The 22,242-nt window shown below is 39.8% G+C and overlaps 1 protein-coding gene across 6 annotated transcripts in view; it reads left to right on the top strand.

Moving 5' to 3' along the window:
- Nucleotides 1–22,242, top strand: part of MTUS1 (microtubule associated scaffold protein 1) — a 185,750-nt gene that overhangs the window by 101,439 nt on the left and 62,069 nt on the right. For 4 of the 6 annotated variants that reach the window (XM_032287991.1, XM_032287992.1, XM_032287990.1 and 1 more), the window contains exons 4-6: nucleotides 6,689–6,850; nucleotides 14,814–14,948; nucleotides 18,058–18,096. In XM_032287991.1, the coding sequence (XP_032143882.1) occupies nucleotides 6,689–6,850; nucleotides 14,814–14,948; nucleotides 18,058–18,096 (336 nt within the window). Of the gene's footprint in view, nucleotides 1–6,688; nucleotides 6,851–8,312; nucleotides 8,813–14,813; nucleotides 14,949–18,057; nucleotides 18,097–22,242 lie in introns of those variants that run through there. The other 2 variants (XM_032287995.1, XM_032287994.1) reach the window with 2 other exon arrangements.

Below are 22,242 nucleotides of genomic sequence, written 5' to 3'. Positions count from 1 at the left end.
CTAAAATTATTATTGTTTTTTTTTTTTTTTTGAGACGGAGTTTCGCTCTTGTTACCCAGGCTGGAGTGCAATGGCGCGATCTCGGCTCACCGCAACCTCCGCCTCCTGGGCTCAGGCAATTCTCCTGCCTCAACCTCCTGAGTAGCTAGGATTACAGGCACGTGCCACCATGCCCAGCTAATTTTTTGTATTTTTGGTAGAGACGGGGTTTCACCATGTTGACCAGGATGGTCTTGATCTCCTGACCTCGTGATCCACCCGCCTCGGCCTCCCAAAGTGCTGGGATTACAGGCTTGAGCCACCGAGGGTCTAAAATTATTAGTCTGTCATTCATTACCATCTCTCACCCAATTGTAAACTACCTATTTCTCCAGCCTCACTTTCTTCTTCTTTGCCATGATACCTGTGTTCCTACTAAGCTGTGTAAACTGCAGAACAACATATCTTACCATGATGAGACATGATGTTTTCTCTAGCTTACAGTTTTTACTGAGAACATCTGGTAGTTAATTCTGTGGTTGGGATGTCAAGTGTTTCTGGCTCTGTATATGTTTGAACTTTGTGATTACTTGCAGTTAACTTACTAGGTAAGCACATAAATACTTGTGTAACAGATGCCTTCATGTGAATCCATTGTCTGGATTTTTATTAAGATGATCTGTGTCAGCTGGGCACAGTGGCTCATACCTGTAATCACAGCACTTTGGGAGGCCAAGGCATATGGGTCACTTGAGGTCAGGAGTTTGAGATTAGCCTGGTGAAACCCCATTTCTACTAAAAACACAAAAAAGTTAGCTGGGCATGGTGGCGCTGGCCTGTAATCTCAGCTTACTCGGGAGGCTGAGGCAGGAGAATCGCTTGAACTCAGAAGGCACAGGTTGCAGTGAGCCAAAATCGCACCACTGCACTCCAGTCTGGGTGACGGAGTGAGACTCACACACACACAAAAAATTATATGTGTCTTCTGATATAGGTAGTATAGTAGGGTTTTTTTTTTTGTTGTTGTTAGCAAATTAAAATTCATCTTCAAAACCCATAAATGTTATCAAATATATAGAACAGGAAGTCACCTTTTCAATGCTGAATAGTCTCATGAAAAATATATTAAGGCCAGGCACGGTGGCTCACATGTGTAATCCTAGCACTTTGGGAGAGCAAGGCAGGAGAATCACTTGAGCCCAGGAGTTTGAGACCAGCCAGGGAGACCAGCCAAGCCAGCAGAGTGAGACCCCACCTCTACAAAAATTTAAAGATATATGTTAAAGCTGGATTCCTTTGAATCTAGGTGATCTCATCTAGAGATGAGAAATTGCTTTGGCAGTTGTTTCTGTGGCTCTGGAAATTGCTCTCATGATTTTACAGGTGTTCCCTGAGTGGCAGGGGACCCACCTTCTTTCCTAGGCCTTCCTTAAAGAATGGAGAAGGCCAAATTGTTGCGGAGAGATTACACTACATACCTGTGAGGGCCCTGGGCACTCTTTCCTGGAGAGTGAATCATTTAAGTGTCAAGACAAAGGACTATCATTCAGGAGTTCATTCTTTGGCTTTCATGTCCAGTCCTAGGAAATATCACGTGAGGATATCGTGAAGAACTTTCCAATAGTAAAGCCACTGTTTTTATGATAGCTATACAAAGCATCCGTTAAAATATTGATTCTGATTTTTCTTTTAGTACTGTTAAATAAAGAAAGATTGAAGAATAATGCTTACAGATGAACAGGAATAAAAATGATTATTAGAATCAACTTTATCGATCCAATTTTGTCCTTTCTTGATTTCTTTATTTTGTCCTAGATGTCTTTTCTGATTAAATTTGGCCCCATTGACTTTAATAATATTTAATAGTTTCATTATAACATATGCTCATTGTAAAGTTAAAATCCATATGTAGTAATGTATGTATATAAAGAATGAAGGAAAAATTCTCATTTCTGCATCTTCTCATTTCTTCCTTGTCTCACTCTGCTGTACCTCTTAATAGTCTCACAAAATTGTGGTACAGCCTTTTGTGCTCTTTCAACATATAGGTAAATAAAAACTTCAAATATTTAAGTTTTTATTTTCTTAGGGGGCATGCACCATGGAAATTTATTTCTATAATTTTATTTTTGCCTTGGAACCTTCAGCCTACGTAATCACAACCCAATTCTGAGTTTTTCTCGAGCCCGCGTAATAATTTCTCAGTGTTCATTTATAATTTGGTCTCCTTCCTTCGTTTCCCACATCTCATGGCTGTCACTGCTCCCCTCAAGTCCTGTTTGTTCATTTCTTTGTCTTCTTTCTTTCCCTTCTTTCTTAGAACACCTAACGAGATCTACCCTTTAACACATTTTTAAGTGCACAATACAGTGTTGTTAAGCATAGGTTGTGTGTCATACAGCTCTTCTGTAGGACGTATTCATCCTGCATAACTGGAACCTTTACCCGTTGAACAACTCCCCATTTCCCTTCCCCCAGCCCCTGGCAAGCGCCATTCTACCGTCTTGTTTTTACAGAATAGGATAATATTAACACTATCCTGTCTTTCACTTATTAAATCTTTCCATTGACATTTTAGTTTTGCTAGGCATCTTTTACTGATTTTTATTGTCGAATATAGTACACTTACTCAGGTTTTCTGAGGTGGGTGTCTTAGTAAATTGGTTCATTAATGAAGGATTGCTTCAAATCCAGTAGACTGTGTTACTATCTGAGGCAAAGTGGAAGTGTCATTCTTCCGGATTTTCCCTATGTAAAAGATGGTTATAATTATAGAATAAAAACAAATCCGTTGTCTATATGTAAGCCTATGCTAATTGCATGAGCTTAAAATAAACCACTGCGGTCAATAACATCCTGGCAAGCAGATTGTAAATCTTTATCTTTCACGTCTGGGATAAGTTACACAATATGTTATGAACTGGTAAATGTCACCTTTTCAGAACTGTAATTCAGAGAAGTCCAGTATTGATTTCACTGTTTAAGAATTTAGCGTTTGGGTTATTTGCAATCTTTCAATAAACCCAATATTGCTATGTTTTGCTTTTAATACTGCTTATGATGTGTGTATTTTATTGCTTGATATGAATTCCATTTAGAACTACTTTAGGCCAACTTTACTGTGCAGCTAAGTGTTGGGACTGTGGGTGAAACAGTTAAATGTCTTTGTCGCATCCACACCGTTTTCAGCATTCTGCTGTAGGCGCTCCTGTCTAGTATGACCTGCAGTTTGAGCTCAGCCTGCCTCCAAGCCTCACACTTCTTTCTTTAGCCGAGATGCTTCTGTTCTGTGGCATGGCCAAGGGAACACTGGGTGGGTGGTTAGGCACGTGGATTCTAGGCCTTACTGTCACCGGCTGGGTGTGTGACACGAGTAAGCCATTTAACTACCTGAGTAGTTTGCTCATCAATAAACTGGGATAGTAATAGTCACACACGGTTAAGATTATTCTCACTATCAAAGGAATGAATCTTTTGGTGAAATCGGCATTTATTTCGTATCCTCAGTACTCATTAGTCAAGCGTCATGGTGGAATCAGGAAGACTTTGGTGACGAAAAGTTGGCAGTAGGTGTAGGGGATGGGCCTGGATGGGGTGATGATGAGATAGGGCGGGTCACGAAAATGATATTTGGGTGCAGAGCTAAGCTTTCCTTTAGTGCAGGCTATGTGAAGGTACAGGTCTTCTGTAGTAATTCCAAGGCACACTCAGAAATGTCTACAAACTCAGAATGTGTTTAGAAACAAAGCTATGAGGCATGCATTTCTGAAAAAGAAGCTAATTTCCAAAACTTCAGAAGCCTTGGCTGCATTGTTTGATCTGTTACTTGCCAAACCTTGCTTATTAGTTGCGATGATGATGACTCATCAGTGTTTTTGCTGAAGGGGCAGCAGTTTGGTAACTTTATAGTTTAAAAATCTGTTTTTCTGTTTCTCCTAAAGCAAGTAAAACTAGTGGCTAAAGATAAATTTTTTAAAACGGGTATTTGCTATCTAGTAGTTGCTAATTATTGTAAAGGATGTAAAGAAGAAAGTCGCTAGCTAATAGACTGAAGAGACATAAGCTTGTAAGCTTGTAAAATGGATTAAGCGTTGAATGCTTCAGTGTAGATGATGGGAGAACACATGATAAAAATGTATGATTTACTACTGGCATTAAAAGAAAAATAAATTATTTGAGAAAACATTTATTAAGGCTCACTCCATGCTAGACCGTTGCCAGTTCCTGAGGATCAGAATTGAATCAGGTGCCCTTCCTGATCTCAAGAACCTTAGAGATGGTCCAAGAGGAATGTGAAGGCAGACACTGTGATAGAAGCAAGCATGTGGCAAGAGCAGAAAGCCAGGCATAGTCCATGGTACACAGAGGAGGGTGTCCTGGCAGGATAAGCTCACAAAGAGGTCCTGGTTCTCAATAGTGCTTCAGAAACCTGGCGATCTTGTGAAGCTGCAGGCGATTCAGTAGACCTAGGGTGGAGTCGCAAATGAGTAGCAAGGGTTTAGAAGAGAATCTTGAGCTGACTTGGCATTCACTGGGCAGAAATAGGGGAGGGGCTAGACAGGAGGCCATTCAATCAGAAGGATGGGCATAAGCAGAATAATAGAGTGAAATGGCTAGAGAGAAACTAAGGGAGGTGTGTGTGAAGGGTTGGAGGCATGGCCTAAAGGGGAAAAAGTGAGTAGGGTTGCCTTTTATTTATGTATGTAAAATAAATATTAAATAAAAGGATTGAAGATCAGATCACCATCCTATAGATTGGGGTATCCAATCTTTTGGCTTCCCTGGGCCACACTGAAGGAAGAAGAATTGTCTTGGGCCACACAGAAAATAGGCTAACAATAGCTGATGAGCTAAAAAAAATTGCAAAAAAAATCTCATAATGTTCTAAGAGAGTTTATGAATTTGTGCAGGGTCAGCATTTAAAGCTGCCCTGGGCCACATGCCATAGATAGTGGAGAATCCCAAATTTTAAACCAGGTCATGACCTTAATTTTCACATTCGGGAGAGTAACATGATGGAGTTGGAAGGGATGGAAAGATAAGATTTTAGGAGTGTAATACAGTTGTTTAGGCGACTCCATGAGGGGTTAAATAAGGAATCAAAGAGAGGAAGAAGAGGTCTTTGAAAGGAAATGATGTGCCTAGTGGACTATTACTAGACTAACATGTGATGTGCCCTGGTGTCAGAGAGAAAGTTAGGTTGACTGGAGCAGAGCACACATGGATGTAGAAGAAGGATACAGTAGTGAGGCTGGAGCCGAAGAGGGAGCTTAGTGTGGTCACTTCAAGTGCCAGGCCTGAGGAGCTTCCATGTCTTTCTGTCCATTAGATGAGGTTTTTATGAGTGAAATCACTGGAACAGAGCAATGAGCATTACTTTCCAGCAGCATTACTTGACTCACAGGGTCCTTAGTGATATGCAACACTGTCATTTTCATCAAAGGTCGTCTTCAACTCTAGTTAGTCTTCAGTTAGGTACTACTGGTAGCGTTGGGAGATGGTGCTAGAATATATGGGGATCTGGGGAAGAAAAGACAATTCCAATGGTTTGAAGCTGGAAAAAAATTAAAAATAGGGCAGAGTGGCTCACACCTGTAATTCCAGCACTTTGGGAGGCTGAGGCAGGAGGATTGCTTAAGGCCAGAAGTTTGAGACCAGCCTGGGCAACAAAGCGAAGACTCCCTCTCTACAAAAACTTTTGCTGCCTTTTTTTTTTTTTTTTAAATAAAACAGTGGAGCTATAATTAGCATAAACAGGAGCATGTCAGTCCAAGATGAAAATTTAAAGTACACATTAAGTACTTTGAAACATGAATAGCCTTGGGATTCAGAAGGAAAATGGGGCTGCACATGAGAATATGGGTTTCGTCTGCACAGGATGATGGTTAGAGGAAAGTAAAGAAGATAGATTCTCCAAGAGAATGGGTGTGGGGAGAGTTGTGAGCAAAAGATAGAACTTGGGAAATGCCCATATTTAGGTAGCAGATGTGAGCATGAGGAGATTGTAGTTACAGAGATGCCAGAGGATATGAAGCCTGTATATTTATTTCACTGATAAATGGAAGCATTTTTTACTGCAAGAAAGAGTTAGAAATTTGAGTGAAGATCTTTGAAGTTTGGCAGATAAACTATGTGGAGAGTAAAGAAGAAAAGATGAGAGCAAGAAAAAGAAACTGAATAGTGTAGCACCACCTGGTGTTAAAACACTAGGCATTTTTCAAATAAAATTTTTTCTTTCAAATTGCATTTTTCTTCCTGTTCGGGTAGTTTAAAATTTTTCCACTAACTTTTTATATGATAGCCTTTTGTGCTAATGGAATAACTGTTTTTTAGTCAACAGTATGGGAGGTCATATCAATTTGTTTATTCTTTGATTTCAGTTTTGCCAGAAGCTGTTTTCTCGTGACTCTTCAGACTGATCTTCTACCTCAGAGAACATGTGCGAGCTAATTACTTTAGGAGACAGGGTTACTGCCACACTTCTCATATCCTAATTGCCTCATCACTTCTGCTCTCTTGCCTCTAAATGATCAAAAATAAACATGTCTGCGTGAAGCTTTCATCTTTCATCTGAAGTTACATGATTGCGAATATTCATTTTGTGTTTTGACTTTGTTGTTAGTGCAGAAGTTTGAGTTTACAGGCTTAAAAAGTGCCAGCTTGCAAGACGAATGGCAATGGAAACTTTTTTTTTTTTTTTAATCCCAAGGAAAACCTACATCCTTGAAAACAGCACAGTCGTCATGGGTGAATTTGCCTAGACTACTTCCTAAATCTAAAGCATCTTTGAAAAGTTCTGCGCTGCGGAGGACAGGAAGCACCCCCTCAATAGCCAGCACCCACAGTGAGCTGAGCACTTACAGCAACAATTGTAAGTCAACTTGGTATCACACTTTGGGGATTGTTGAAACAGTCATTACATGAAAAACTAATGCTCTGCAAATAATTAGAATTTTTGTTTCTGGGGTTTCAGGAAAAATATGCATGCTGCTTCCCTGGAGTTGCTCTGAAAGTTTGGCAGAAAGAGCAAAATTCTTTGAAAAACACTCTTGAAATAATTGTGTGTTAAAGTGTATTTTTGCATGAAGGATTCTAAAGTGCACTGCCTGAAGTGATGGTGTTTTGGGGATTTGAGAGTAGCAGCCCAGGGGATTTGTACTCTAACTGGAATCAGAAAAAAGGTTACTTCAGTTTTATTTACTTTGCAAAAGACTATCTCTTATGGATATGTGTTGTGATCTTTAACTTTGGCTCCTAGAGTTTGTATAATATGACAAATATAACTTGAAGCCTAATTCTAAAAAATTTAAACTCAGGAGAATCGTGTTAAAGTTTTCAGTTAATATGAGTTCTATTTTCTGTGTATAAAGGAGTGAATTTACTAAGATACCTCTTTCATTCCAGAGATGTATTTGGACTTGGTTCTTATTTTCTCATTTCCTTTTTTGTATTTCCCCACAAAATAATTCATAAATTTAAGCCATTTTGCAGTGCCTGCTGTGCATGGACACCATGATAGTCACAGTGAGGGACATGGGATATAAAAGAAACGATCCTTATTCTAAAAAATAGTTGAAGAGAAAAAGAAGGTATTTCTGTGAATGATGAGAATACCGATAAAACCAGACACAAGGGTGTGGAGAGGGACAGCAAACTGATCTCTTGAGTTTGACTGATCAATTTCCTCTTCTGGGTTAGGAGCTGGGGACAAAGTGGAATAATGCTCATGGGGCTCTTCTGGGTGTGGAGCAGTATTTTAGGATGACCATATATGCTTTTAGTTTTTGCTCTCAAGTAACTTCAACTGTTACCCTGATTTTTATATATGAGGTGACTGAAGCTCAGAGATGTCACTGGTCCAAAGTCACACAGCAGGTATGTCAGGGAATTAAGAATGCATTTTTTTGTAGAGAAGGCATTGAATTAATGACCGAATTAATGAGCATATTTCTGACAGGTCACCTAGCAGCAGTAGCTGAGAGTAAGTGGTTGCATACCCTGGCACTTCAGAAATACTGGATATGTGACTTAAAATTAAACAAGATTATGATCAGCTTATTGTTTGAATTTTGAAGCTGTGGCACAAAATCAGGCTTGCATGTAAGAGAGAACTCTGAATTTGAAAAGGTAATTCACATGTGTATTATTTTAAGTTGATTTCACTCTAGCTCTGTCTTGTCATGCAATTTTAAAAACAAACTGTCAAAACAGAATCACCAACATGCTCTGGAAAAACTGTTGTGGCAACAGAATTTGTGGCACTTGAAGCAGACACAATCTGTAGCCCCGCATTTTGTCGACATCCATGTTGACTTGGCCACCGTTTCCGTACCGTGTCTGATGCTCCTGAGGAGGTTGTAAAATGCTTTTGTCCATTCCTTTTTGTCTTTTAACAAAGGAGTTTACCATACACCCACAGAGCCTGTCTAGTGGCGATGTGTTCCTGTTGCAGATTAAGCATTCAAATCAATGAGTCTCTTTCTTAGTTTGATTTGCTAGCTGGTTTAATCTGTTTTGTGTAGTGCCTTGGAGCTTACACATTTTTTTCTTCCTCCATTCTAATTCACTAAGAGCAAGCATGAGGGATATGAGAGTGAACATGGCTGCAGTTTTTCCTGCTTAAGCTTGCTTTGATCCTTTTAAATGACTGTACCAGGAGGATTTCGCAGTTGTACAGAAACTGATATTTCTTCAAAAATCTTTATCAATTCTACACTCACCCCACCGGCTGGTTCAGAGAGGCACTATGATGGTACCTTATTGACACTGCTGGTCGTGGGATCGTACAGCCTTTGTATAATTCCTTTGTTAGCCACGTTTACGGGGAAAAAAAGTAGGTCGACGATTTCTGGTTTCTTTTCTTTGTAAGCATGCTTAAATTTTTATTCAATAAATTGATTAGGATGTTTTGACTGCTATTTTTGTAACTTGTAATTTATGGTGATTGTAGTATATGGGGGCATTTTTATGTATGTTTAAGATGTGAATGCTTCTGTGTAGAACTGATCCTGTTGTCTCTTTTACGTGTTTTGGCACTCTTAATATAATTGAGCAGCATCGTTGATGTTCTGGCACATGAAATTATCCTATTATCAAAGACTATTTGGTGGTTTAATTTCTTCTTAAATAACTAGTTTTTGTATGTATGTTGTTGGTAGTTGTGCAAGGATAGAAAAACACTTTTCTAAAATTAAAATGGGAAGATCACATCTTTATTTTTCTAAGTTGTACCTGAAAGTATTTAACATGTACTTTTACAGACTATCAAAACATGAAAAAAATTATTTTGCGCTGAATTTTCCTGCTTCTGATAATGGATGGTCATCTTAAGAATTAGCTTTCTCTTTTGATCAGTGTTCTGATTTATATTGGCTTAAGTGTTTGAATCCCTTTAATGAATATTGGTTTCTTGCTTTGTCTGCTTGTTTCTTTGTGATGTGATATCATTAATGGCATCATTTAAGAACTTCTGATAAAACACAGTGCTGCTGTAAAATTTAGCATTGGGTTCTCGGAACTTTGGAATCCTATAGAAATAATGTTACTAAGTTTTTCAAATGACTGAATGAAAATATCTAAGGCAATAAATTCTTCTTATTTGGGAATTTTAGTAGGTTCTTTTGTGTGTGTTCTTTTAGGTGTTGAAAATTTCAAAGTTATGATATTGATCCTTTTGGATATTAATGTAAAACATTTCACAGTGGTTTCTATACCCAATGTGCTCATTTATAGAGGTTAAACATTATAAGCTCTTTCACACTCAGATACCTGACATCCAGTTTTTAAGATCATTAAAGTAACTGGATAAAAATAAATGATATATTGTAGATTAGGAACAGAGTTGAAGGTTTGGGGACTATTGTGCAATCTAGAAGGAGGTCCTGGGAGAGTGTATAATTTTGCCATGTTAGCAGGAAAATAAAGTCCAAAGACTTCACTTCCCCTTCGACTTTGGCCACAAAACCATGTTTATTTTTGACAGCCAGATGGTGAGGGGAAATGTAAGAGATGCAGACCAAAGCTATTTGCATTCTCCTGGAAATGGAACAGAAGGAGACTGAATAAAAGAAATGGAGTGCTCTTTCCCTTCACCTTCACGGCCAGCCCTGGCTTAAGGGGGGGTGTGACATGTAGAAAAGGGCACTCACCTTGGACCCACCTTAGGTTTCGTGTGTGTGTGTGTGTGTGTGTGTGTGTGTGTGTGTGTGTGTGTGTGTGTGATGGAGTTTCGCTCTTGTCGCCCAGACTGGAGTGCAGTGGTATGATCTCGGCGCACTGCAACCTCTGCTTCCTGGGTTCAAGCAATTCTCCTGCCTCAGCCTCCCAAGTAGCTGGGATTACAGGCATGCACCATCATGCCCAGCTAGTTTTTTTATTTTTAGTAGAGATGGGGTTTCATCATGTTAGCCAGGCTGGTCTCGAACTCTTGACTGCAAGCGATCTGTTCACTTCAGCCTCCCAAAGTACTGGGTTACAGGCATGAGCCACCGTGTCTGGCCCCACTTTAGTTTTGCTACTAACTCTGTGAAGTTTCTCTTCTCTTAGCCTCCATGTTCTCCTCTGATCAATGACAAGGGAGGACCGGATCATCTTCAAAATCCTTGCAGCAACAAATGTCTCTGGCCCTTTTCACTGCAGTAAGACAGGGCCTAATTGTTTGGCAGGATGGCGTTTTGAGTTGTTCAGGCGATTAAGTTGGGAAAGAATAGGGTGGCTCTTATTTACCTTTAGTTTTTTTTTTTTTTTTTCTCTCTCAACAGGAATGGCAAGTGAGTATTGTCTCACCTGCCAACACTGGTTAGTTGATAAGAATTCACCTATATTACGGTGTCAGTTGTTTCTCAGGCTGCTTCCAGGTTCAGGGAGAAAGTTTTGTGTTCAAATAGGGATGTCTGCCGTGGGTGAGGCCAAATGGGACCAGGCAGTAGATTCTTTAGGCTCTACATCACAAAACATGTCAGTACAAATGGACTGTTTATGAAGGAAATATCCAGACCACTGTTAACTTTGTTCTCGTGCTTTCTCTTTTCTTGTTTTCTTAGGGTGCGTGTGAGACGTTCTTGTTGTTGTATAGTTGAGTGATCTTGCTTTTGAAATTCGAAAGCTTAGTTTTCAGTAGGTCTTTGGTTTTAAGCCAGGTGGGCAGATGATCTGGCACAGTGGGGAGTGTTAAACTGATTCACATAAAATTCAAAAATGAACAGAATGTTGGCTCTGTGTATATATACATGATGTTATAAAAGCTAATTTTCACTAGGTGTTAGAATGTACTATGAATGTTAGTTTGCAGATAGAAGTCTGGAACAATGAGAAGCTTTTTTTTTTTTTTTTTGAGACAGTCTCGCCCTGTCGCCCAGGCTGGAGTGCAGTGGCACGGTCTCGGTTCACTGCAACCGCAGCCTTGCGGATTCAAGCAATTCTCCCACCTCAGCCTCCTGAGTAGCTGGGATTACAGGTGTACACCACCATGTCTGGCTAATTTTTGTATTTTAAGTAGAGACAGGGTTTTGTCATGTTGGCCAGGCTGGTCTCGAACTCCTGGCCCCAAGTGACCCACCCACCTCGACCTTTCATAGTGCTGGGATTACAGGTATAAGCTAGGATTACAGGTGTGAGCCACTGTGCCAAGCCTGAGAAGCCCTTTTCTAATAGGAAAATCATTTCTTTTGCTTGGGCTTTTTTGAGAATATCTGTTCACTTTTCCTTTTATACTCAACAGCTCCTTTATTTCACTTGAACCACACTTTGGCCATGGGGAAATGAAGATAAGGATTCCAGAAAATCTATTATTCTGGCATAATTGAGATAGTTAGAACCAAAGATGACAAAGGGGCACTTTTGTTTTTTGTTTGTTAAGATGGAGTTTTGCTCTCGTTGCCCAGGCTGGAGTGCAATGGCACTATCTCAGCTCACCACTGCCGCCACCTCCTGGGTTCAAAGTGATTCTCCTGCCTCAGCCTCCCAAGTAGCTAAGATTACAGGCATGCAACACCATGCCCAGTTAATTTTCTATTTTCAGTAGAGACAGGTTTCTCCATGTTGGTTGGGCTGGTCTTGAACTCCTCAGGTGATCCGCCCGCCTGGGGCCCCAAAGTAGTGGGATTACGGACATAAGCCACCTGGCCCGACCCAAAGAGTTAGTTTTAAACTGCATAACAGATCAGGTCGAGAAATAGGTGGCCACATGGGGAATTTTACATATTGTCTCTCCAGACCAACTGTCTTTAGTGCCCACGGCTCTTTAGAACAGTGTCTTTAGGATGATTCTGAGGATGCATCCAGCCTCAGTGGGACTGAATGCCACGGTCAGTTGGGCCCCTGTGAAAGCGAATGTACTGTCTATTCCCTTTCCCGATATGCAGACCCTTGTTATTCATAGACAGGTGGTTCAGCACAGCTAGGCAGTGGCCAAGTCAGCACCAGAACTTGGATATTTTATATCCTGTTCCATTGCTTGAAACTATTATGCGTCTTTTATATTGAAACTGTTGCCACTGAGGACTTTATTGTTTGGATATAATGACTCTGGGTAAAGGAAAATTTAGATAGCATCAGGATACCCAGCCAGTTGCCATGTTAGGAATGGAACTAGAGGGCAGGGGAAATACTTGAGCATCCTGCCTCATGATGATACACATCCTTCAAGTTGGGGTTTACTAGAAAGCAGTGGGCCAGCCTAGACTACAGTGAGTAGAGAGATTGAGAGAGAGATATTAAGTGTTAGTTATACAGATATGTTCAGTTCAGCATAGTTTGTGCCTGCCATTTGGAAGGCAGAAAGCATGTACAATCGTCGATGATCATAGGGTATGTGAATAAATACCTTGTACATATAGCTTTCATGTAAATGCATATAAAATGTAAATACATGTGTGTTTGTACCTGAGTCGAAGCAGACATTTTATCCTTGCAGTATGGATTCTGACTTCCTTTTCTGTGTTACGAAGTTGGTAGGTCTGGTGCTGGATTGATCGAGTGTTGTATTGAGTCTGAAAAGTGGCATTGAGACCACTGGTTTCCAGCACCTCCTATTCTGCATGTGACAGTGAGCCAAGGGACAGGAGTATCAGGCCTCATGAGAAATGTGTCCTTTAGTGAGAAACCTTTTTATTGATCTCTTCATGAACTGCAGGCCTTTGTGTCTAAAGTTTACGAAAGCATGAATTTAGAATCACACAATTTCATACTAGTTTTGTAAATTGAACTCAGTTTAATTTTGTTTTGTTTTTGAGATAGAATCTTGCTCTGTTGCCAGGCTGGAGTGCAGTGGTGCCATCTCAGCTTACTGCAACCTCCGCCTCCTGGGTTCAAGTGATACTCCTGTCTCAGCCTCCCAAGTGCCTGGCACTACAGGCATGTGCCACCATGCCCAGCTAATTTTTATATTTTTAGTAGAGACGGGGTTTCAGCATGTTGGCCAGGATGGTCACAATCTCTTGACCTCCTGATCCACCCACCTTGGCGTCCCAAAGTACTGGGATTACAGGCATGAGCCACCATGCCCGGACACTCATTTTAATTTTTAAAATATGAATAAGTGACTTATTTGTTGCTGAATGTAATAACATATGGCTTCAAGAAAAGTAAGACTAAAACCAGATTGTTAAAATTCCATGGTCAAACTCTCTAATTTTGTTTGTTGGATTTGATTCAGCAAAAGCTAAAATGCTAATTGAAACCCAATATCCATTTTGTATAAACATCTAAAAAGCGTTCTGTTGAATGTTAAAATAGCAGAATCTTTAATACTATCATTCCTGTTAGCTTCCTGTTAACTTTGGAAATACCAGGTCTCTAGGTTCTAGCGAAGGTGAGAGCTGGAGAAAAGGACAGGAAGTTGACAGAATTTTCTCAGCAGGAGGAAAAGCTCTGTGTTGATTTGACCTAATATTAGGAATGGTATTTGGGCACAAGAACAATTAACAGATGGCTCATTGTACAGGGACTGGGTGTGGATTAGGGAAAATAATAGCATGCCTGTGCAAAGTTTGAATGTGATGCGTCTAAGCACTATTGTGGCAGTTGGAATAATTTAGTATAGCGAAAAATTTCTAGCTGTCTACTTATACTGTGTTTGTAAACAAGGTAGGCATCTTAACCCTTTGCTAAATGAGTGAAGTGAGAAAAGGGGCCAGAGTTGTTAATAAAGAAATGTATAAGTGTTGAATAGTAGAATAAAATTGGGTGCTTAGAATTGGATACTGATATTGTTTAGAAACAAATCCAGTCTGGGTTGGTGGGGGGTGGAAATTTTTACACATAATATAAAAGACAGTTTTTGTTATTCAAGTGAGATTCCCTTTTATGTTTTTGCTTTGGAGCAAACTTTCTTTGTTCAGGGAAGAAGTTGGCATTTTAGCTCCTTGCTGCAGCAGTGAGGATTTGAACCCGATCTCATCCTCTCATCCTTATAGCTACCAAGTAGTCTGTATGTTACTGTTCTGTCATTAAGTAGCTGGCTGCGTGAATTCTTCCTCGTCCCCATGGAGATGGGTGCACTTCCTAGCTGCACCTGGGGCATCCTTGTTACATTGCATGAATGGCCGTATTATTTCTTCCCCAACTTTTATCTGGGATGAAAGCTGAACTGGACAAGATGCATAACTTGGACTGTGCCAGGCAAAACAGGATGTCTGGTCACTGTGATTGCAGCCTTTATTTCACATCCCTGAGCACATAAGTTACCTGTTATCCACGCTGTCCTCACATCGTTCAGTCATGACTGCCGGTCATAGGTGTTTATTGAGCATGTGTTGATTCAAGGACAAAGGAATAAATTTGGAAGGTCAAAACTGTATTTATATAATAAAATGTTCTTTTCTGTTTTATTACAGCGAGTAATGCTGCTGTCATCAAATATGAGGAGAAACCTCCAAAACCAGCATTTCAAAATGGTTCCTCAGGATCCTTTTATTTGAAGCCTTTGATATCCAGGGCTCATGTTCACTTGCTGAAAACTCCTCCAAAAGGTATGGTCCTCACTGTGGTTAGAAGAGGGAGGGCAAGATGCTTAAAGTTCTTGGCTTGTAGAAAGTTAAATTTTAACAATTAGGTTTGTGGTATATTTAACAATGATTAAAAATGTGTTAAGAGATATGTTTTTGCACTGAGAAAATTGTTCTGAGAGTCGGTAAGTTCTACAGTTAAAAATCATGACATATAAATCAGCAGGCAGAACAAAGGCATAAAGTAAGAATAACAGAACTTGTAGAGTTAAGTTATTCTAAGATAGTGCTCTAGGAGAGTGACATGGGAGTAGAAATGCATGATTTACTTTTCGTCAGGGTAGATGTTTCATGTTTATTATTGTACTTGTGTCTCGTGTCTTTGGTCCAAGACAGTGTTCTTCCTCTAAATATTCTTTTTTTTTTTTTTTTTTTTTGGAGATGGAGTCTTGCTCTGTCCAGGCTGGAGTGCAATGGCACGATCTTGGCTCACAGCAACCTCTGCCTCCCGGTTCAAGCGATTCTCCTGCCTCAGCCTCCCAAGTAACTGGGACTACAGGCATGCATCACCACGCCAGCTGATTTCTGTATTTTTAGAAGAGACGGGGTTTCACCATGTTGGCCAGGATGGTCTTGATCTCTTGACCTTGTGATCCGCCCACCTCAACCTCCCAAAGTGCCAGGACTACAGTCATGAGACACCATGCCTGGCCCTACATGTTCTTTATCTCTATTCCTTCTTTTATCGCTCACTTCGTATTTACTGTGACTATTAAAAGTAACTTTCAGGTTTACAAAATATGTGATATATACTTGATGTGCAGTGTTTTCATGCAGCTTTGTCAAAGCACATCAGAAGTCTGCTTTATGCCACACACGGTGGCTCACACCTGTAATCCCAGCAGTTCAGGAGGCCAAGACAGGTGAACCACTTGAGGTCAGGAGCTCAAGACCAGCCTGGCCAAGATGGTGAAACCCCATCTCTACTAAAAATAAAAAAATTAGCTGGGCGTGGTGGTGTGTACCTTTAGTCCCAGCTACTTGGGAGGCTGAGGCACAAGAATCACTTGAACCCAGGAGGCAGAGGTTGCAGCAAGCTGAGATTGCTGCACTGCACTCCTGCCTGGGCGACAGAGTGAGATTCTGTCACCAAAAAAAAAAAAAAAAAAAAAAAGCTGTCTTTGTGCTTAGTGAACTAAAGCTTAACCGAAGCCTGAGAGAATAATTATGAATGAGAAACTTGACCTATAAAATGAGACCCTCATTTATGTTACAGAATTTGGAAAATACAGAAACATACAAATTGCTGTCACATTTCCTTCTGACTTTTTTTCCCTCTGCATATATATGTGTTTTGTTTTTACTCCAGCAAAACTGGGGTAATAATGAATATACTCTTCTGTATCTTGCTTTTTATTAAGTTGGTGGTATATCATGAAAGCTTGTTCACTTTAAACAGCTATGCAGCAGTCTACTGTTTGCAAATTCTATGGTTGTAGAAGTTGTCAGAAGTTGTCCACTATGAAGTGGACTTTGCTTGGGGTGTATTAGTACTGAAATGAACCTCTTCAAATGTGAGTGATAGTTCATTCTTTCAGATTCTAGTTACTTATGGATATCCCAGAAGGAGAAATTACTGGGTTAACCTGTCTGAAACAGTCTTCGGATTGTTACTAAGTAACCTTCTAAAAGGTGTTACGCTGTCACAGCATCCTTCTTAACATGTGTCTGTCTCTGTGAGTGTGTGTTTAAAGCGTCATGTGGTACTTGAGTTTGGTGAATGTATGTCAATACCTTTTCTTTGTATGGAATAGAAAAGAAAATAGGCATGAATTTTAGGAGTACGTTGAATTTTTCAGTGTGCAGCAGGTTGTCATTTGTCTAGTGACTTAATAAAATTTCGGAGGCATCAAATGACCTTTTGCTGGGTTGACATCAAGATGGAAAACTGTGGTTTTTATTGATGATGATAAAGCCTCATGGTCCACACAGCAGTAACAAAGTTAATGCTATTGAACTTCGATACTAAAATAACTTTCAGAGAATGAGATTCCATGAACAGCTTTGTAGAACAGGGGACTGAGAATTCTAAAATGCCTCACTATTGAATGTATAGGTTTTTTGTGTCAGAGCGGTTTTACTTGCGTGGGAATCAGTACTTCCCATTGATAAGAGCCACATATTTTAAGAAATTTTCATCTCTGTAAAATTTCAGATAGAACATTGGCAGCTGTTCTAACTAGCATTTGCAGATGATTATGTGCTAGAGATGACTATTTCATGTTAAGTAGAAGCGCTCATAGATTTCTTATAGATACATAGAGGTAAAGGCTGAGCGTCGTGGCTCACACCTCTAATGCCAGCACTTTGGGAGGCTGAGGTGGGTGGATCACTTGAGGTCAGGAGTTTGAGACCAGCCCGGCCAACATGGTGAAACCCCATCTCTACTAAAAATACAAAAGAATTAGCTGGATGTGGTGGTATGCTCCTGAAGGCTCTTGAAGTCCCAGCTACTCTGGAGGCTGAGGTGGGATAATCGTTTTAACCTGGGAGGCAGAGGTTGCAGTGAGCCAAGATTGTGCCACTGCACTCCAGCCTGGGCAACATGACAGACCCTGTCTCAAAAAAACAAAGAAAGAAAGAAAGAAAGAAAAAAACCACTCCTGATGTTTATATTTTATTCAGTTTGGCAGCAAAGCTTATATTTTTCTTCATAGCTGAATAGAAATGGGTAGTTTTGGAAAGTGATTATTCTTCGTGAAGTCTGACGCCTGCTCTGCCGGCATGAGAATAGTGTTAATGTGCACAGTAAATGTGTGGATTCAGTGCTGTTAAAACTTGAACCTCAGCTCTTCTTGATTGAAAAAATACTGTGGCTTTTCCTATTAAAGCTGATCCTATTTAATTTGTGATGATAACTTCATATCATTCTTCAACATTTTGATGTTACGTGGAATATCATCTTACATTTAAAACGCACTTGACAAAAGTTGGTTGACTCTCAGTGGTATTTCCCACCTGGAACCTGAAATTTAGAGATAATTTTTGAAAATAATTCTTATCAACATGGTTTGTTTTTGTGTGATATGTCAAATAAAACATGTATTTTACATATATTTCTTTTATATCTTAGGTCCTTCGAGAAAAAATTTCTTAACAGCTCTTAATGCAGGTAAGTGACCACTTTATGGATGGGGATAAAAAGAATCCTTTTGTAAAATCATATTATTTCAGATATTTATTTACAGTGATTTTTTTTCACTAGTGTGCTTATAAATATAATTTCCTATTTGAGATGTAAACATAAGTTTTTATGATGGGCCACATAGCATTAAAATATGGTAAGCATGATTGGCCATCTGATGTATAAAAGGACATTTTATTACTAACAGATAATTGTAGTGTTTTAAAAAATGATCTTATTAATGTGGTCTAAATGAAATGGAAAATTTACTTCTCCCAAGATAAATGCTCTTTTGAAAGTGGATATTCCTTAATTGCTAAGTGGTGTCAAGATTTGGTTTTAGCACCTCTTCACAGTTCAGCAGCCTGTATTTTTTTTTTTTAGTTTTACTTCAGGTTCTGGGGTACATGTGCAGGTCTTGCAGGGTTGTTGCATAGGTGCATACGTAACCAGGTGGTTTGCTGCCTCTAAGCAGCCTATATTTTTATGTCCTTTTCACACTTTCATTGGACTTAATTCCCAAGATAGCCTGCAGCCTCCACTATTTGAACCACAACTGAGAATCCAAAACTTTGTCTCTCAAGAAGCCATAAAAGTTTTCACAAAGTATCTTCACTACAATTCCCATACTTTAGATAGACAGACAGACAGACAGACAGAGGTATAGGCCGAGCGTGGTGGCTCACACCTGTAATGTCAGCACTTTGGGAGGCCAAGGTGGGTAGATCACTTGAGGTCAGGAGTTTGAGACGAGCCTGGCCAACATGGTGAAACCCTATCTCTACTAAAAATACAAAAGAATTAGCCGGATGTGGTGGTACACTCTTGACATCCCAGCTACTCAGAAGGCTGAGGCGGACTAATCACTTTAACCTGGGAGGCGGAGGTTCCAGTAAGCCAGAATTGTGCCACTGCACTCCAGCCTAGGCAACACAGTGAGACCCTGTCCCAAAGAAAAAAAAAAAAAAAAGATCGACCAATCTCTCTAGATACATGGATGGATGAATGGATGGACAGAGAGAGAGAGAGAGATGAGGTCTCCCATGCACTGCCTGCATTGTCTTATTTTATATGCAGTGATAAAACAGTTATATGGCTTCTAAATCTATGGCAGATTAGAAGAACAAATCAGAAGAAAAGAAGGTACAGCATCTCTCATTTTCTTGAGCCTCGCAAAGGTATTTTTTGCAAGTCTACCAGCACCATTGTTTCAACAGCAGTTGCTGACTTCATGTGTGTGTGTCCAATTTTGGTAATTCTCACAATATTTTAAGCTTTTTTATTACTATGTCTGTAATGGTAATCTGTAATCAGTGATCTTTGATGTCACTGTTGATTGTTTGGGGATACCACGGACCATGCCCATATAAGACAGTGAACCCAACTGATATGGCCACTGACTGGTCCCTCTTCCATCTCTCTCCCTTTCCTTATGCCTCCTCATTCCCTGAGACACAGTAATATTGAAATTAACCAATTAATAACCCTATAATGACCTCTAAATATTCAAGTGAAGGAAAAGTTGTATGTCTCTCACTTTAAAAGATGGAAATGATTAAGTTAGTGAGGAGGGCATGTTGAAAGCCAAGACAGGCCAGAAGCCAGGCCTCCTGTGCCAAGCAGTTAGTCAAGTTGTAAATGAAAAGGAAACATTCTTGAAGAAAATTAAAAGTGCTACTCTAGTGAACACACAAATAAGAAAGCAAAACAGACTCCTGGCATAGAGAAAGTTGGAGTGATCTGACCAGAAGATTAAACCAGCTGCAACTTTCACTTCAGCCGAAGCCTAATCTAGAATGAGACCCTAACTCTCCTCAGTTGTATGAAAGCTGAGAGAGGTTAGGAAACTACAGAAAAAAAGTTGGAAGCTAGAAGAGGTTGGTTTATGAGGTTTAAGGAAACTCTCCGTAACGTAAGAGTACAAGGTGAAGCAGCAGGTGCTGATGTGGAAGCTGCAGCAAGCTATCCAGAAGATCCAGCTGGGATAATTGATAAAGGTGGCTACAAGAAACAACAGACTTTCAGCCTCAGACTTAAAGAAGAGGCTACTTACAACTTTCACAGGAAAACAGGAGAAATCAATGCCTGGCTTCAAAGAACAAGCTGACTGCCTTATTAGGAGCTATTACATCTGGTAATTTGAAGTTGAAGCCAGTGCTGGCTTACCATTCTGGAAATTCTGTGGCCCTTAAAAATTATGTGAAATCTACTCTCCCTGTGCTCTATAAATGAAACAACAAAGCCTGGATGACAGCATAATTGTTTACAGCATGGTTTCCTGAATATTAAGCCCATTGTTAAGACCTACAACTCAGAAAAAGATTTCTTTTGAAATATTACTGCTGCCTGACAGTGCACCTGGTCACACAAGAACTCTGATGGAGATGTACAGGAAGATGAACGTTGTTTTCACACCTGCGAACGTAGCATCCATTTTGCAGCCCATGGATCAAGGGGTAATTTTTACTTTCAGGTCTTACTATTTAAGAAATACATTGTATAAGACTAGCTGCCATAGATACTGATTCCTCTAATGGAACTGTGCAAAGTCAATTAGAAACCATCTGAAACTGGTTTGTTCTCCTAGATGCCATTAAGAATATTGGTGATTCATGGGAGAAGGTCAGAGCATCAACATGAATAGGAGTTTGATCAAGAAGTTGATCAGACCATCATGGATGACTTTGAGGGGTTCAGGTCTTCAGTGGAGGAAGTCACTGCAGATGAGCTAGAAATAGGAAGAGAACCAGAATGAGAAGTGAAGCCTAAAGTTGTGGCTGAATTGCTGCTGATCTCTGGAAAAATTTGAGCAGATGAGGAGTTGCTTCTTATGAATGAGCAGATAAAGTATATTCTTGAGATGGAATCTACTCCTGGTGAAGATGTTGTAAACATTGTTGAAATGACAAAAGGAGTCAATATTCCGTAAACTTAAAGTAGTGGCAGGGTTTGCAAGAATGACTCCAATTTTGAAGGACATTCTGCTGTGGGTAAAATGCTGTCAAACAGCATCACATGCTACAAAGAGATCTTTCATGAAAGAGTCAGCTGATGTGGCGGACTTCATTGCTGTCTGTCTCTACATGAACGCAACCACCCCAACCTTCAATCGGTCAGTAGCCATCAACATTGAGTCAAGACCTTCTACCAGCAAAAGAATTCCCACTCACTGAAGGCTCAGATGCTGATTAGCATTTTTTCTTTTAGCAATGAAATATTTTTAAACTAAGGTATATTGTTTTTTAGACATAATGCTATTTGCACAGTTAATAGGATATAGTATAGTGTAAATATACATTTTATATGCACTGAGAAATGAGACAATTTTTGTGATTTGCTGTATTGTGACGTGTCTTAAGGAGTGATCTGTATCTCCCAGGTATGCCTGTACTGTTAGAGCATGTTGACTACAGTTTCTTCATACATTGTGAGTGTCAGGTGTTAAGGATGCAGTCGTGAGTGAAAGATGAGCAGGGGCCTTGTCTCTGGGAAGCTAATAGAATAGTCAAAAAAAAAAACCATGTTCAAATAATCATGAATTACAAATGAGCAAGTTCTAAGGAGGAAGGCTGTATTGTATGGTCCTATGTGAGAGGTCTGGATTGAAGGCTGTGATGTGAGGGAAACCTGGGCAGGAGGTAGAAATTTCTGAGCCTCTTGTGTAAAGAAAATGGAGTGAATAGCATTACATCGTGAATAACAAATATCCTTGATGCCCTATCAGATGTATTCAGTTTCCTCAGCATAATAAGCAGGGAAGTGCAGGGGAATTATCTCAGAATGCTTAACCTTTTGTAGCCTCTTGAAGCTAGGAAGACAGCCATGCAGAATGATCTAAGTTCTAGAAATAACCAGTACACTGAGTGTGAACATATATGGTTATTAAAGTGTTGATGGTCTAAAAATGCAGAAGAAACTCTGTGTTGTGCATATTTAGGCTTTTTCCTTTTAAGTTTCTGGTACATCCTAATATCTAGGGAAAAAAGATAGCTAATATTCTATGGAATGGTTTTTTTTAAAACTTAGTTAACCATTATCAGAAAACTGACTCATACAGTCGCTCTGTGTGTAACAGTTTAAGAAACTTCCAGGCTGTTTTCCAAAGTGGCTGGACCATTTTATACCCTCACCAGC

Source organism: Sapajus apella, unplaced genomic scaffold (genome assembly GCF_009761245.1).
Source record: "Sapajus apella isolate SASKATOON/1434 unplaced genomic scaffold, GSC_monkey_1.0 scaffold21, whole genome shotgun sequence".
Taxonomy (NCBI): Eukaryota; Metazoa; Chordata; class Mammalia; order Primates; family Cebidae; genus Sapajus; species Sapajus apella.
This window is presented reverse-complemented; position numbering and strand designations above follow the sequence as displayed.